Source organism: Haplochromis burtoni, unplaced genomic scaffold (genome assembly GCF_018398535.1).
Source record: "Haplochromis burtoni strain Fernald_Lab_line unplaced genomic scaffold, NCSU_Asbu1 Contig_13, whole genome shotgun sequence".
NCBI lineage: Eukaryota > Metazoa > Chordata > Actinopteri > Cichliformes > Cichlidae > Haplochromis > Haplochromis burtoni.
The window spans coordinates 3,587,525-3,602,314 of record NW_024582374.1 but is presented as its reverse complement, the minus strand read 5'-3'; the positions used below and the strand labels follow the sequence as shown (position 1 = coordinate 3,602,314).

At 42.2% G+C, this 14,790-nt stretch overlaps 1 protein-coding gene across 4 annotated transcripts in view; it reads left to right on the top strand.

Moving 5' to 3' along the window:
• The window catches only part of tcf3b (transcription factor 3b), a 24,062-nt gene extending 9,360 nt beyond the window's left edge, over nt 1–14,702 (top strand). For 3 of the 4 annotated variants that reach the window (XM_014336847.2, XM_014336850.2, XM_005932425.2), the window contains 18 exons: nt 701–774; nt 1,398–1,470; nt 1,996–2,036; nt 2,236–2,368; nt 2,859–2,905; nt 6,701–6,797; nt 6,883–6,983; nt 7,238–7,331; nt 7,458–7,516; nt 8,082–8,157; nt 8,624–8,685; nt 8,846–9,043; nt 9,762–9,873; nt 10,019–10,166; nt 10,434–10,487; nt 11,539–11,768; nt 11,865–12,016; nt 12,148–14,702. In XM_014336847.2, coding sequence (XP_014192333.1) covers nt 701–774; nt 1,398–1,470; nt 1,996–2,036; nt 2,236–2,368; nt 2,859–2,905; nt 6,701–6,797; nt 6,883–6,983; nt 7,238–7,331; nt 7,458–7,516; nt 8,082–8,157; nt 8,624–8,685; nt 8,846–9,043; nt 9,762–9,873; nt 10,019–10,166; nt 10,434–10,487; nt 11,539–11,768; nt 11,865–12,010 — 1,745 coding nt within the window. In that variant the 3' untranslated portion in view covers nt 12,011–12,016; nt 12,148–14,702. The remainder of the gene's footprint in view (nt 1–700; nt 775–1,397; nt 1,471–1,995; nt 2,037–2,235; nt 2,369–2,858; nt 2,906–6,700; nt 6,798–6,882; nt 6,984–7,237; nt 7,332–7,457; nt 7,517–8,081; nt 8,158–8,623; nt 8,686–8,845; nt 9,044–9,761; nt 9,874–10,018; nt 10,167–10,433; nt 10,488–11,538; nt 11,769–11,864; nt 12,017–12,147) is intronic. The other variant, XM_014336849.2, reaches the window with a different exon arrangement.
• The last annotated feature ends 88 nt before the right edge of the window (nt 14,703–14,790 follow it).

Below are 14,790 nucleotides of genomic sequence, written 5' to 3'. Positions count from 1 at the left end.
CGTCCCCTTGCTTTCTCCTTCCACTCGCTCGCTCTCTTTTGCTTTCTCACACACATTTTTTTAATTAGGCAAAAATCAAAGACGAAATATGAATATTCATAAGGAAACCGCATTAATATGCACAATTATGCAAATCAGCATGCAATTAAGCCTTGTGTCTCCAGAGAGCCTGGATAGCATTAGTGCATAAGACAGGGAGAAGGGGATGATGGGGGTATTTTGGAGTTTTCTGCTCCACCAGTCTTTTGGCTGTGTTTTCTTTGTGCTCCGCATCGGCTTTTTCTTTACCTAAAACATAGCATTTCAATTTTTGGCACCACACATTGTTTGTCAAATTGACTGGGTGGAATTTAAATGTGGTTTAGATGACATGTTACTCTCACAACAATTGGATTACATTAGAATGCTAATGGTAAACGTCCTGTTATTCAGTGAGCATAAAAAACAGCATGTATCCTACGTGTATCTTTGGAAATGGTTTAACATAACAGAGAATTTGCTTTGATCAGTGTGAATTCTTTGGCTTCCTTATGAAATGCCGATTGTGGCCACTTATAGTCATAGTCAAAACCGTTCATGTCTGCAATAATGCATATTAAAGTGGTTTAAGGTTCTCCCCTTGGACTGCTCACTTCTTCTAGTATCTAGTTTGTTTGGACTAATGCCGTTCCTCCCTACCTTTCATTGTGTGTCTCTGCAGCAATAGACGAGCGTAGCGGCTCTGGGTCTTGGGGCTCCGCGGAACAGAACAGCCCCTCGTTCAGCCAAGGACGGGTAAGCTCCAAATGCACACACTCGGCCTCTTCAGTCGCTCATGACTTTAAGTTTGCAAAGCTTTAACACCAGATGCCACGACACTGTCACTCACTCACATTCAGTTAACCGCTGCGCCATAGATGAAAACACAAACGTCCTATCCCCCAACCACAACTACAGCTTAGTACTTTTCTCATCTGTGTGCCATATGCAATTTGGAGCTGTAGTTTTACTTTCTACCTAATAACTTTGGCCCAGGATCCTGCATTGGCAAGCTCTCTGGTAGCCCAAACCTCTGTCGAAGCCCACCGGTAATTGCAAGCTTCACATCTACCATAACTGTCTTGGCACAACTCTGTGTAAATACAAGGAACAGGGGGGTGAAATGGATGCAGCAAGCTTTGATTACCACAAGTTGATAATTAAGAAAGTTGGTTTGATTCCCTCGAGCTGATGCAGATTTGTTTGGCATGGATCCTGTTAGACAGAAAAGCAGAGGGAGGGTAAGCGCTAAGCCACGCAGGGGTGCTAAAAAGATGTAGCTGGCCATGTAAGCGTGTTAGTCTATATGCCTGAGGTTAGTGTCTGCCATCCTTGGCCTTTTATGGTTAGTCGTCTTATGTGTGCCATTGTTCCCACAGGGTTATGGAGAAGGATCCCACTACAGTGAGCACGAAGCCTTGTCCTCTCCATTCATCAGTTCAGGGATTGCTGGTATGTTCTGCTTCCTTTAAGTAAACTTTGATACATGTGACTTTTATCTGTTTAAGTTTTAGCACTTGAGTCGTATCAGTTTACAAAATATAAAAACGTCATCCTTGGTACCAGATGAATGTTGCCTTGTCAAACGCCAGCTTTAAGAAACTGATGGAGACCGATTGGACAGTCGTGCATATATTTATGACCATAGAGCTGTCTTCTGGATGGCAGAATGTGTATGTATATGCATATGTTTATATCTGTGTGTGAGTGCGTGTGTGTGTGTGTGCTCATTCGTTGAGTGTTGGGGATGTTGGGGTATTGAAGCAGAAACCTTCCCTAGGGTTTTGTCTGGCGGGCGGCTTTATGCAGCTGAGCGTACTGAGGGGAAAAAAAGGGAGGGCATCTCTGGACTTTTTGTACTTTAGAAAAACCTACTTTTCATTTGTATTAGCACAGTCCATTGCGTCTTAATCTGCGTATACAGCTCAGGGTTTCACTTGAATTAATGTTGAAATGTCCATCATGTTCACCTCACAGGTAAAAATGAGAGACCACCGTATTCTTCGTTTGGAAACCAGGTATGTTTAACCGCGAGGATACATGTGTGACCTAATTTCATGTAGTTTGCCTGTGTGTAAGACGCCCCGTATTTTCAGTTCTCTTTTCATGTCGGGCACTTTGAATTGACAACGGTCTTGGTTTCTTAGAAAAGAAACCATGCTTTCCCACGCTTCTGTGTGTCTTATTAGTAAATCTTATCTCTCTGTCCTCCCCTAGCCTGGTTTTCTTCCTAGCGACATTGCGATGCCCAGCCCAGATGCCATGTCACCCTCTGGTCTGAAGTCTGGCTCTCAGTTTTATCCTTCATATCCTAACAACCCCAGGAGAAGGCCGCCTGAAGGAGCCATAGGTACGTCATGGGGCATGCAGTGTGGCTACTGAGTACTTATTTTTTGTATGTGTGTCGTTCAGGATTAATTCATTTGCTGATTATTTATTGACCATTTAACTGCGTTATGTTCGGTAGCTCCAAAAATGGTGAAAACTGTCCGTTACAATGACCCGTAGCCCAAAGTGACGTTTAAAATGTGTCGTCAGATCATCGGGACCAAAACGGTTTTCTCTTTGTCGTTCTGTTGAACATAAATCTAAATACAAAGCTACAGTGTATGCACACGAATGCACTTTGGCATTTCATTCAAACTGATGCGCGTACAGAGCGGCAAGCACTTGCTGCATCTTGTTTTTTTTTTGTTTTGTTTTTTTTTTTAAATTATTTTTATTTTCTGGTCTAGCTTTAAAAATACAAACATGCTAACATGACATGTACCCTCACTTAGTCCGTATTTGTGTTCCTGCCTCTTAAACATTTTCTGTATGTCTCTGCTGCCTGTATGTAGAAACCCAGCCAAAGAAGATTCGGAAACCCCCTGGCCTGCCGTCCTCGGTAAGAGCTTATTTCTGCTCGTCTACACCGCTCGCAGCCAGTCCCTTCTCTCGCCGTCTCTCTCTCTCTCTCTCTCTGCACACACACTGCTGTCCTCGCTCTGCTTGAACAGTTCTGTGACAGACAGGGGTAAAGACCCTCTGCTCAGTCAGACTCTTAGCGAGCTGACAGTTAGGCAACTCAGGCCCCAGTAAACATCATCACTGTGGTTGTCTGTATAGTCAAGTGGTTTCAAGTGGTTTTCTGGGTTGATTGTCATGTAGTCAAGTAATTTTGCAGGCTTTTAGGTGCTTTGTTGATGTCTACATACCTTTTTCTGTAGCCTAGATTGAATGATACACTTTGATAGAACACGTGGTTCGCGGTTTGCTGACGCACAAATTGCACAAGGTTTGGGTCTCAAGTCTTGTTTTCTGATGTAGTTCAAGGTTTCATTGGTTTTATCGAGCTCAAAGTCAAACAAATATTCGTAAAATATTGTGAATTTGTCTTTTTTTTTTTTTTTTTTTTGCGCCTTTATAGTGGGCAAACAGGTAGCTAATTATGTAATTATAATAATTCTGTCCAAAGTTTGAATTCTTTACATGACAGTGTCTATGTTTTAGTTCCTCAATGCTGGGCTACTTGTAATGTTTGAGCCTGGGAAAACAAAACAAAAAGGATGAAGTTGTGTTTACATTTCTTGTTTGAACATATTTAAAACTGAGAAATTGTTGCTCGAAGGTAAAGAAGTGTCTCGCAGGGCCCAGACTGTACTGTCACATTATAAGAGTTGGCAGCTGCTGATGCAGCTGATGTGAGGATGATGGCAGCCAACCATAGCTGGAGATACTAGTCATTGTTACATGTTTGAATATACAGTCAGTGAATGCTGACAAAGAATTTTCTCAGCATGTGCTGCTGTTACTCAGACTAGGAATCTTTTTCATTATGTGTCTTGTGCAGTGATTGCAGGTTATTTAAACTCAGAAACCTGGTCGTGTGTGGCTTGCCTGTGTTGCTGTTGACTCTGTCTTGATGTCTAAGCTGCTGGTGGATCATCAATAGAAAATGTTGCCACTGCACAAGCGTCTTCTGACTTCGAAGATGAACATATCCTATGCTATGAACACAAGCAGAAGAAAAGATTAAAATCAATTTCGCAAACATTTTTAGCCATCTTTGCCCTATTTTGTTTGTTTTTAAAATAATCTGATTGTATGTTGCGTAGATTTTTATTCAGGCGTTCACTCAGACCAAGGCTGATAGCGTTACACGCATAAAGAAGGCAGATTCAAAGGCTTGCATGTCTGACAGGGTCCATACAAGACGTCTTGAAGTGTAGTCTGACAGGAAATTCAGGCAGACTTGAACAGAGCTGCGTTTTGACTCTTAAGTTGACGTACAGTCTGTGCATTGATTAGATTGGTGTTTATCAGATTGACTCGGAGCGTAACTATGGGAACAGATCAAAGTTGAACTCGGCGAACTCTGTGCTTAGCCAGATTTTTTGATTTCTTGTTTGTTTATGAAATTTGCTTCTGCTGCCGTCTCCCACCTGTGGGTGTTGTCGCGTTGAAGTGGCTGCCGAAACCTCTACGTGCAGACAGGCTTCGCCAAAGCGACTACATCACAGAGATGGAGTGTCAACGCTCTGTCTGGTCGAGGCCCTCTCTCTCTCTCTCTTCCCACTCTCTCACTGTCTGAACCTCAGTCAGTCCCCGCAGCGTGAACGATGGCTGCGTGGTTTTAGTGCGAATGATGAGACTTCTGTGTGTGAACCCCCCTCCCCCACCTCACCCAGCCCTCTGCCTACGCCTCACCACATGATGGCCTGGGTGGGCCTCCCCCTGTGAGTGACCCAGTTGTGAGGCGCAGTGCTTGTGAGGCCTCTTAGCCCCATGTCTGAGCCCAGATTAATGATAGCTGGTGATGATCCTGTGGTCTTTCCTTCTTCCCACACTCCTCTCTTGCCGCTGTTTTATTTATTTATTTGTTTGTTTTTAAACCACCTCATCAGCATATTCTACTTTTCTTTATCCACTTGAGTTTCAGAAATCGTTTTGCTTTGTAAACGCCATGTCTCATTTGCCCTCGAGCTAGCTGACTTCAGTTTCCCAGCGTTACCTGCGCACAAGATCCTCTAACCGTGCAAATCGTACGCCTCTTTTCATGTGCAACAAACAAAAAACATGGAGGAGCCTCTCTTCTGCCCCCTAGTTGTCCAGTATACTAACCACAAACCCCTGTGGTTGAATAAAGCGCTCTGAGGTTAGTTTGATGTTAATCTTCATCTACTCCCCACCCCTTGCCACAAGCCGCTTTTTTTTTTTTTTTTTTTTTTTTTTTTTTTTTTTTTGTGTGTTTTTTTTTTTTTTTTTTTTTTTTTCTCTCTCTCTCCTCCTGGTGTAGAGACCTTTACACGGTCATAACCTGAATTACATTAAACCCCTATTAGTTGAGGATTTTACCCTAGCAATCCCTTTCTTCCTGAGAATACAATTATCCAGCAGTACTAGTCATTGTGTAGTCCTGTGTTCCCATCTAGAGCGGCAGGATTCACTCGACATTGTTCCCTGTGAAAGAACAACTCAAAGCCTATTGTTAAATGAAGCCATCTCCATCATGTTTTCCCCTGAATTAACCGTGATCATTTTAAATCCCCTGTTTCCTTCACACTCCCCTGGCCATATCAAGCTTTGTTTAAGTCATTTAGATTACCTTCTCCTGTCCCCCTCAACACCCCTTATCTCTCTACCCATTTCATAAATCATCAGGGCCTTCATTTTTTTTTCCCCTCAGTCCTCCCCCTTGCCCCTTAACCACCCCCTACCCACTGCAATCTCTCCCTCTTTCTCTCTCCCTCTCTCTCTGTCTTGCTGACTGGATCCCAGCCCCCATCTCTCTCCCTCTCTTCTCTCCCTCTCCTCAGCCCAGCTGCCTGTGGAGTTGGATGTGGTCCAGGAACAGGCAGATGGCTCTGTAATTAGAAGTGCATCTCTCCATTCCCTTTCCACTTCTCCCTGTTAAATCAAATTACAGAAAAAATCCCTTCTCTGGATTAGCATTCTTTGCAGCATAGCCTCCATTCTCTTTCTCTCTCCCTCTGTCTGCATGTAGTACAGAGGAGGAGAGGAAAAGGAGGACTCAGTGGTGGCTGATAGTCTGGAAACTGAAGGCGTCTCATGTCCGTCTTCTGTTGCTGTGTTCGGAGGCCTAGCATCAGTGGTCGTTTGCAATATTTAGGAACAATGTGCGGTTGAATTCTTTAAGGTGCAAGTAGTTAAAATGTCTACAATATTAACCAGAGCTGTTCTTTGTCATTTTCAATCCTCTGACGCTCTAGTGCGAGTTTGAGGACATAGCTTTTGGATTGTGCATGGATGGGTGTGTTGGCTCACTGAATGCATGGTATGTGTGCGAGCTGATACCGAGTGTGTTATAGGGAGGGGCTGCAGGCCAGGCAGTGCGATGTCACTGGGGTCCTAGGAGCTAGAGAGGAAGTGCTCACTGTGCACTGGGATCTAAGCCGTCGCTGTGCCCAGCATGCCATGGCCACTGTGTTCTCCTCCACGGGCGAGGAGCCGGCCTTCCTCCTCCACCGTTGGCAGACTCCCTCTTGCCATCTTGTGGTCACTTGGCGCTAGTGTAATTAAATGGTTATCCATAGCAAAGACGAGATGGATCAATGCCACAGTACTTCATCTTTCGTGATGGCTCAGGATTCATAGTAAACCGCTAACACACATGAACGCTGGTGTGTATTGTAGTGTTGTATAACCGTAGTCCAACTGTTTGTCACGTCTCTTTGTTTAGGTGTATGCTTCCACATCTGGTGACGAGTATACCAGAGAAAATGGGGGATATCCTGGTGCTAAGCCTGGAGTCTACCCTACCTCTTTTTACTTGCAAGGTAACCTTTCATAAAATATTACTATTGCCCTGTAGTCTTCTTTGAACTGTTTTCATATTAATTCCAAACATTTTTTTTTTCTTAGATGACCCCTGGTCATCTTCTGGCTACTCTGCCATGCTGGGTAATTCCCCTCACATTGGACAACCAGGCTCCTTTTCTGCAATCAATCCACAGGACAGGATGGTGAGTAGAAATGGCCTCAATCCCATGCTGATGGTTGATGTTGTGGTAACATCCACATAACAACATGTAACAACAGTATAAGTCATCGAGGTTTATTTTAAACATGCTGTTAATTGTTTGGGTACGGCATGTTGAACATCCATTCTCAAGGCACCAAGTACACGATGCAGATTGTTTTTTTTCTGTGAACAGCTTTTGTGCTTTATGACGCTACCTGTATCCCAGAAACATCACCCCTGCCTCTGTCCCCACAGAACTATCCTCTGCACAGCAGCGAGGTCAACGGCTTCCACTCGGCCCCGACCACCTACAACCACACGCCCACCATCAATGGAGAAGGCATAATGGGTAAAGAACCTTTGAAAAGAGCGCGTCGCAAACTTCTCCGTCACTGCTTCGACGGCTACGTGGTCAGACTGAGTTGTTTTTTCAGATTAACAAGTCATCTGACTCGCATTTATTTTATCTCTGCAGCCAACCGAGGCACCACAGCTGGCAGTTCAGGAGATGAAATTGGAAAGGCTCTTGCCTCAGTGAGTTCTTTTCTCTCTGTTTGTTGCTTTAAATTAGTGCTGGGCAATAAAACACTTTAAATAATTTTCCCGAGAGTTTTATATCCTCTAACGAAGTGAAAATCAGCAGTGATGGTAAATTCTGTTGGAGACATGAGTGGAAATTCAGCTCGGGGAGTGTCTGAAAATGGCAAAAATGTTAGTTAGATGGTGTAGGATTATTTTGGATATAAAGAGTTTTATCCAAAACAGATTGATTGTTTAAAAAAAATATCCTGAAGGGGGAGTGAAAAACCAAAACAGCTGTTTTTTGGCTTCAAGTGGCATAGTGAAATTTTATAAACCCTTCTTGAATCAGTAGTTTTGCTGTTCTGCTTACAATAACCTGGGTCCTTAAGCATTTCCAAGGTCATGACAATAAAATATCTAACCATTAGAGATTTAATGTTATTTATTTTTGTTTACTTTTATTTTTTTAGAAGAAAGTTTAGACATAAAAGATGTATGGACATGTTTACCTATGAGTATTTTTACCTTTTGAACCCAGGAGATTGAATTTGAAGTTTTTATCTGCTCATACTTTCAGATTTACCCATCGGACCACAACAGTAATAATTTCTCCTCAGCTCCATCTACTCCTGGATCTCCTCAGGCCATCGCAGGTACATTCTCTCATACGGTGTTAGTACTTCAAAAAACTCACAATAAAAGATAATCTAATTAAAATGACAGATGTTTATGTTTTTTTTTTTTTTTTTTTTTTTTTTTTGAAATATGTGGAAAACTTGTATCAGTTGCGCATTGTGCTGATGAACCTCAAGGCTGTGTAGATTTAGCAAATCAAAAGGTTGGTAAACTGAGTTACGGTGGTTTTATCTCTGCCGTGCAACCACAAATTTGGTTAATGAATCAGCGTGAACTGGACAGTACCTTAATGAGTACAGTTCATTTCACTTGTTCAGTCTGACCTGATTGCATTTTTGTCATCGAAGAATGAGTGTGTTGAACTTGAGTGAATGTTTTCTTGTGCGTTTTTAATGTTATTCAGCAGAAAAACGTGTCTGCAGTGCCACCTGGTGAAAAGTTGAGAAATGCTACTTAACCGACACCCAATATTTCTCCCTGCAGGACCTCAGTCTCAGTGGCAAAGACCAACCACACCCAACTATGAAGGGCCACCACATGCACTGGTATGCCAAAATATTTCTCTGCTGCATCAGTCGTAATTAAAAACCTAAAGTTGCCGGTATGGGTGTGTTCTTCTAGCCTTTGTATGCCTTTACTTGTTTTAATAGTTGATGTCCCACCTTCATCTTGACAGCTTAGCACATCTTTCATGTATTTATACAGCAGAGTAAAATGGAGGATCGCTTGGAAGAGGCCATCCACGTGCTCCGTAGCCACGCTGTGGGCCAGGGCCCCGGCTTAGAGGGCGCCCACTCTGACATGCACAGCCTGCTGTCTTCAGTACACAACGGGGGCCTCGGAGGCCTCTCTCCGGCTTTCCCCAATGCAAGTCTTGCCCTCAGCAACAGACATCCCGCAATGGTGAGTCACCTGCTCTGTTCAACATGTTTTCTTTTGTTTTTAAGAGAGGTGTGGGCTCGTGATGCTGCTTTTAAACACAAAGCAGACAAAAGTCCTCGTCTAAGCATTGGCGCGGTCTACGTTTTCATTCATAGAGATTCAAATTCGGTACGCTCCTGAAGAGGCTGTGTCAGTGTCGAGGTTTAAATGAACATGCTCCGGTTTTTAAAACATGTTAGAAAACTGAGACGTGGGAAATGATTTACAATTAGGGGAAAGTTTGTTGTGTGTTTAATTTTATGATGCACAACAAATTGTCCTTTTGAACAGATAAATATTTTCTATTTTCCAAGAAAGGATTTGGATTAAATGGGGGGGAAAAATCAGTCAGAAAAATTAGTCTGGGTTTTATCTCCACCAGAAACAAAAAACCATCACAGTGGTGATGCTTTGTGCCATCTGCTGGCCAAACGGTGTACAGCAAGAGTTCATTTTATATACTTTGTGTCCGAGTTATGTAAAACCAGTTCCAAAAAATATTAGCAAATAAGTTTGTTTTTTATTATTAATGTCAAAAAGTATTCAGTTTTTTTCAATACATGTCATGTCAGTTTTGGGTTGTTGTTGTTTTTTTTTTTTTCCCCCTGGATTTCAGTTGGGGGGGGCTTTGTAGTCTGTGTATCAGCTTTGCTCGATCTGTCCTCATGAATCTATCGTGACCGTTCTCCACCTTTACCAGCAGGGTGGGAAACATGAGGAGCCCACAGGTCTTCCTCCCAGCAGCACTCTCCTGCACGGTCATCACGCATCTGGACCCACACCAGCAGTAAGCCAGCCAGAAGGCTTTACCAGTAAGTTTGATTAATGATTATTAATTATAAAAATGTCTATTTTACATGTACACAGATTTCTTTTGGACTTCATCAGCTTCCCCGGTGCTGTATGCACTCCTGAAACTGAAAATATTAAAGCTTCATGCACTGTGTTTGTCCGTAGGTCTCCCGGGTGGTTTGGCTCGTTCCTCACACTCCTCCAGCAGCTCAGATATCAAAAGAGAAGACAAGGAGGACGATGAAAATTCATCTGTTGCAGACAAGTCAGAGGAGGAAAAGAAAGACACCAAAGCGGCACGCAGTCGAACAAGGTAAGGTCCTTGCACGTTTAGTCTTTTCACCTCAAACTTTAAAAACTTTGAGCTTGATTTTTACAAAATTAAACTATTACTTTGTCAAACAAAGGTGAGGATCGTTTTGTCACTAAGAGAATATAAAGGGAGTCAGCTGTCACTTTTATACAAGTTTAATTCATCTCCGTCATCTCTTCTTTCCTGTGTTTCCCAGTGATTGCCTAGGCTCTGTTAGGTTTTTAACGATGTCAAACTCCCCCCTCTCCCTTCATGTCACATTTTCAGAAAGGAGGCGTTGACCCTCCAGATGCTCTCTGGCCTTTCAGACCAGAAAGATGAGTAAGTTTCTCCAATAGAGAATCAATTTCTAATGCTTTGTGGGCTCTTGCCAGGCACCACTGAGCAAACGAATGCCGCTGGAGCTGATGCCTAAACGATCTCTGCTCGACAGAGTCGTCACAGTATTTCTCATTCTGAACTTTGCTACTCATTAGTCACCATTTCTGCACAGTTACCACCTGGAAGTTTTGAAATTTGAACCCAAAATGCTTTTTAGACTACAAATAAATGCAAGGATGAAACAATAGACATTTATCCCAAGTCCAGCATCACAGTAATGAACAACGCTGCACAAAATCCTAAGAAGTTCGGGGTTGTAAAGGTGAAGGCTAAAGCTGCTTACCATGCTTAGCTTCTTACAAGACATAGATTTTAAATCTGCTAACACTTCACACACAGCAGAGAATGTTTTTCTAATTGAACTTGTGTGGGATAAGCATTTTAATTAAATGATCATATGAACTGCTTCTTCAGCAGTGTTGGGAATTGTTTCTTTTAAAATGAACTTTTGTATTATGAGGTTAGAGCCCTTTACTAAGGTGCATTTGCAGGATCAAAAAGAAAGAAGCCCTTGGGATTCTTTGCGCCTGTTGGTTATGTTGTCCAGAGGCCGTTAGTCTGTACACAGTTTGCATTTTGCATTTGTTTGTTTTTTTGCCCTTTTTTTTTTTCCCTCCACAAATTCAAAGTGATGCAAATAATTCCACAATGTAAATAGTGTTCTTCCTCATTCACATATAAACTGCTGGCTTATAATGCAACTCAAGTGTTGCATTACAAGACACGTGTTGCCCCCAGCACTTTAACAAGTCTGCTTAACTCTGGAGGCAGGCGTTGCCGATTTGCAACAGTTAAAAACTAACAACCTGATTACCCCACATACATATTTTATGAGGGGTTTTTTTTTTTTACTCAGAAGTACCACTGCAGGACTTGGATGTGCATTAGCAACAGAAAGTTTAATTTGAGCCTGAGAGGGTTAAAACTGTGAACTGGTAGAATGAGCACTTTTATTTTGTAGTTTCATCCTTTCATTTTTGCTTGAAACCAGTCAGGAAGACGATGAGGACCTTCCCCCCGAGGTGAAGATGGAGCGCGAGAGGGAACGACGAGTGGCTAACAATGCCCGTGAGCGCCTTAGGGTACGGGACATCAACGAGGCATTTAAGGAGCTTGGGAGGATGTGCCAGCTGCACCTCAGCCACGACAAACCTCAGACCAAACTTCTCATCCTTCACCAAGCTGTTAATGTCATCCTCAATTTAGAACAACAAGTCAGAGGTCAGTTTGCATGTAGACTCTTATGGATGAAAATCCCAGCTTTGTGGACCTCTCTCGAGGACTAAGAAGGCTCATTTCTGTGTTCATCTTTCTCAGAGCGTAACCTAAACCCAAAGGCAGCGTGTTTAAAACGCCGCGAGGAAGAGAAGGTGTCTGGGGTGGTGGGTGAAGCACCCATGCAGCTCTCAGGAGGCCATCCTAGCATGGGTGGAGATGGCCACAATCCAGTTGGCCACATGTAACACCAGGTAGGCCCAAAAGACTCGTGTTAGAATTTAACCTACTTGCAAGTATACAATACCCGCAGTCATATTCTATCATTTGTGTGTTATGCAGGAATGTCGTTGCATTATGTCATTGTGCTCCTTCCTTTTTCCAGATCTGGTGGTGTTTTTCTGGCTGTCAGAGGATGTGGCCTTAACAGATTTCTTCCACCCGTTATTCTCAAGTGTGTGTGTGTGTGTGTGTGTGAGAACGTGTGTATGTGGACATGTCTGTGTATTGTCCGTTCAAATTTCAAGATGCACATTCACACTCGTACACACATGCATACTGCCAAAACTGACACAGCCTGTTTGTCGCACTCCCAACCATGACTACAAGCTCAAATGTGAAGAACTGCCTTTTTTTTTTCTTTTTTTCTTTTTTTTTAATTACATGTAAACTTTTTTCTTTTCTTTTTTTCCTGGTTTCCACATGATGATGATGATGGAACACAGGAGTACTTTTTTTAGTTTTATTTTTTTGTCCTGCCACACATTGGGGCTTCACACACTGCCGAGAGGTGCTCTGGTGGGAGTGGGGGGGTGGAGAAGAGCGAGAGAGAGAGACCTAAACAAATAATTTGAATCAAGGATTTGTGCCTAATTGTTACATGTTTTCTATTTGACATTTAAGCAAATTGCTTTACATGTGAGGAACATTTATTGTGAGGGATTGCTTATGTGTATGAGCAATTATTTTTAATGTATGTCATTCCCAGCGTGATGGTACAGTCTTACATATGTTATGTAACCAAGCCCATAGTTGAAGTTGAACTGTCAAAATTATTTTCTTCGTGTGTGCGTGTGTGTGTGTGTGTGTGTGTGTGTGTGCGTGTGTGTGTGGGGAGGTTGGGGAAAAGGTCACAAGGCAAAGGTCACAGTTTTGACAGTTGAAACGCAGCTTGAAGCATGAAAGATGGAACTCTGACTTAGAGACAGTCTCTGGCCGGAGCCCGGTCACATCACACGAGGCATCTGGAGACTTGGAATTGAAGACTTCTCCCTTGAAGACGATAATCTATCCAAGTGGGAGAATCTGTCAACAAAACAAAACTGTTCTTCCTGTTTGTTGACCACAAATTCAAGTGTTACTCCAGTAGTTGCTTGTTATCGATCCAGGTTTTTGTACCGCTTTATGTACTAAAGCATCCACAGACGAAAGCACAGTCATGTAGTTTTAGGCTGGACTTTGAGTGTTGACCTGTTTCACGTTTCAGTCCCTGTGAAAGTCTGTATGAAAGCCATTTGAATTACTCGCTGAGTGAACAGCGCCCTTTAGTGCTGTATCTTTGAAGTGGTTTTGATGGTGCCAACAGACTTAACGGCTCGAATATTTCCCCTTAATTGAAGTTCAGCAAAAGGAGAAAAACAAAAATTACAAAAAAAAAAAAAGATTTAAAAAGAAAATCTGGGTTTCTACAAAGGAGGGATCTCATCAGTCCACGGGCGTTAAAGCAGACGAGCTTCTGTGTAACCGAAGCTTTGTTTCCTAAATGAGCATTCCCACTGAACTGCAGCCCTTCACCTTTCTCCTGAGTAAGTGTGTTTTCACGTTTCTTACCGAGAGAAGTGTGATGTGTAAATTCACTTCATACATTATTCTGTTTCATTTTTCAAAATTAAATATATATAAAAATATATATTTTTTGTTAGTCTATACATTGTAGATTTTTTACATAAATGGCAATATTAGTTTGAAGTTTAGAGTGTATTGTAGATGAGCTGTATAAGGGGATATTTGACATTTAATTCAAAATTGAACTGGGATGGCGGTGGAAAAGGGTTGATGGGATGACAAATGGAAAATGTTAAAAGCGTTTGGTGTGTCCTTTTATTCCAGTTTTAGTTGTGAAGCGTCTCATCAGCTACCCAAGAGAATTCTTTCTGTCCATTTGGGAGCGCGTGGGCAGAATCGGTGCCACGGACCTGCTGAGGCATTCTGACCCCAGCAGGGGGCGCTGGAGAAAAATGGGGGAGGGGATTTTTGTCTCTAACAGTAATTATGCAACTGGTTTTTGAATGTAGCTACCATACAAATGTGGATCGCCTTCATTTTCAAAGTTGTGTTCCTGGGTTTTGTCAGTACCGTGTAATAGTTTTCACTTCACTCTTCTTTGTTTCTGATGTCTGTCCTCAATCGAGCGGCGCTTGGCGTGCAGCTCGCTGTTCAACTTCCTGCTCGTTTATTTTGGAGGCAGATGCCCGTGTTTGGGTGTAAGGTTAAGGGCAATATGGAGAACAAAAACAGTGTTATTGTGATGTTATTCCCATGTCATGTCATGTTGTGAATGGCTTCTTTTTACCAACATGTAATCACAAATGGGAGGTGGAGCATTTTGTGTGTTTAATTTCTACAAAAAGAGATGAAGAAAAAGACCTATACAAATCAATAGTGTGGCCTTTTCATTCTCAAGACTTAAGATGTCATGATGGGAGAGTGATGCCTTATCAGTGCCTGAACTTGTATTTTATTTTATTTTTTTCATTTAAGACAGTTTTTATTTTGTGAACCATATCATTTCATTTATCATGGAGATTAAAGAGGTACTTGTTCATTCCCCCACCCTCCCTTCTCCTAATGCTTTTTTCAGTTTTCAGGAAGAAGTTTAAATGGTATAAAGAGATTTTTCTTTCAGTGTATCTAGTTAAAATAAATAAATGTTACATAGATCTTGTTTAGTTTTATTCCTCTTTTTTTTCCCCCTGAAATATTCAACTGGATTGTCCAATCTGCTGTGTTAGTGAAGGTCACGGGTCCA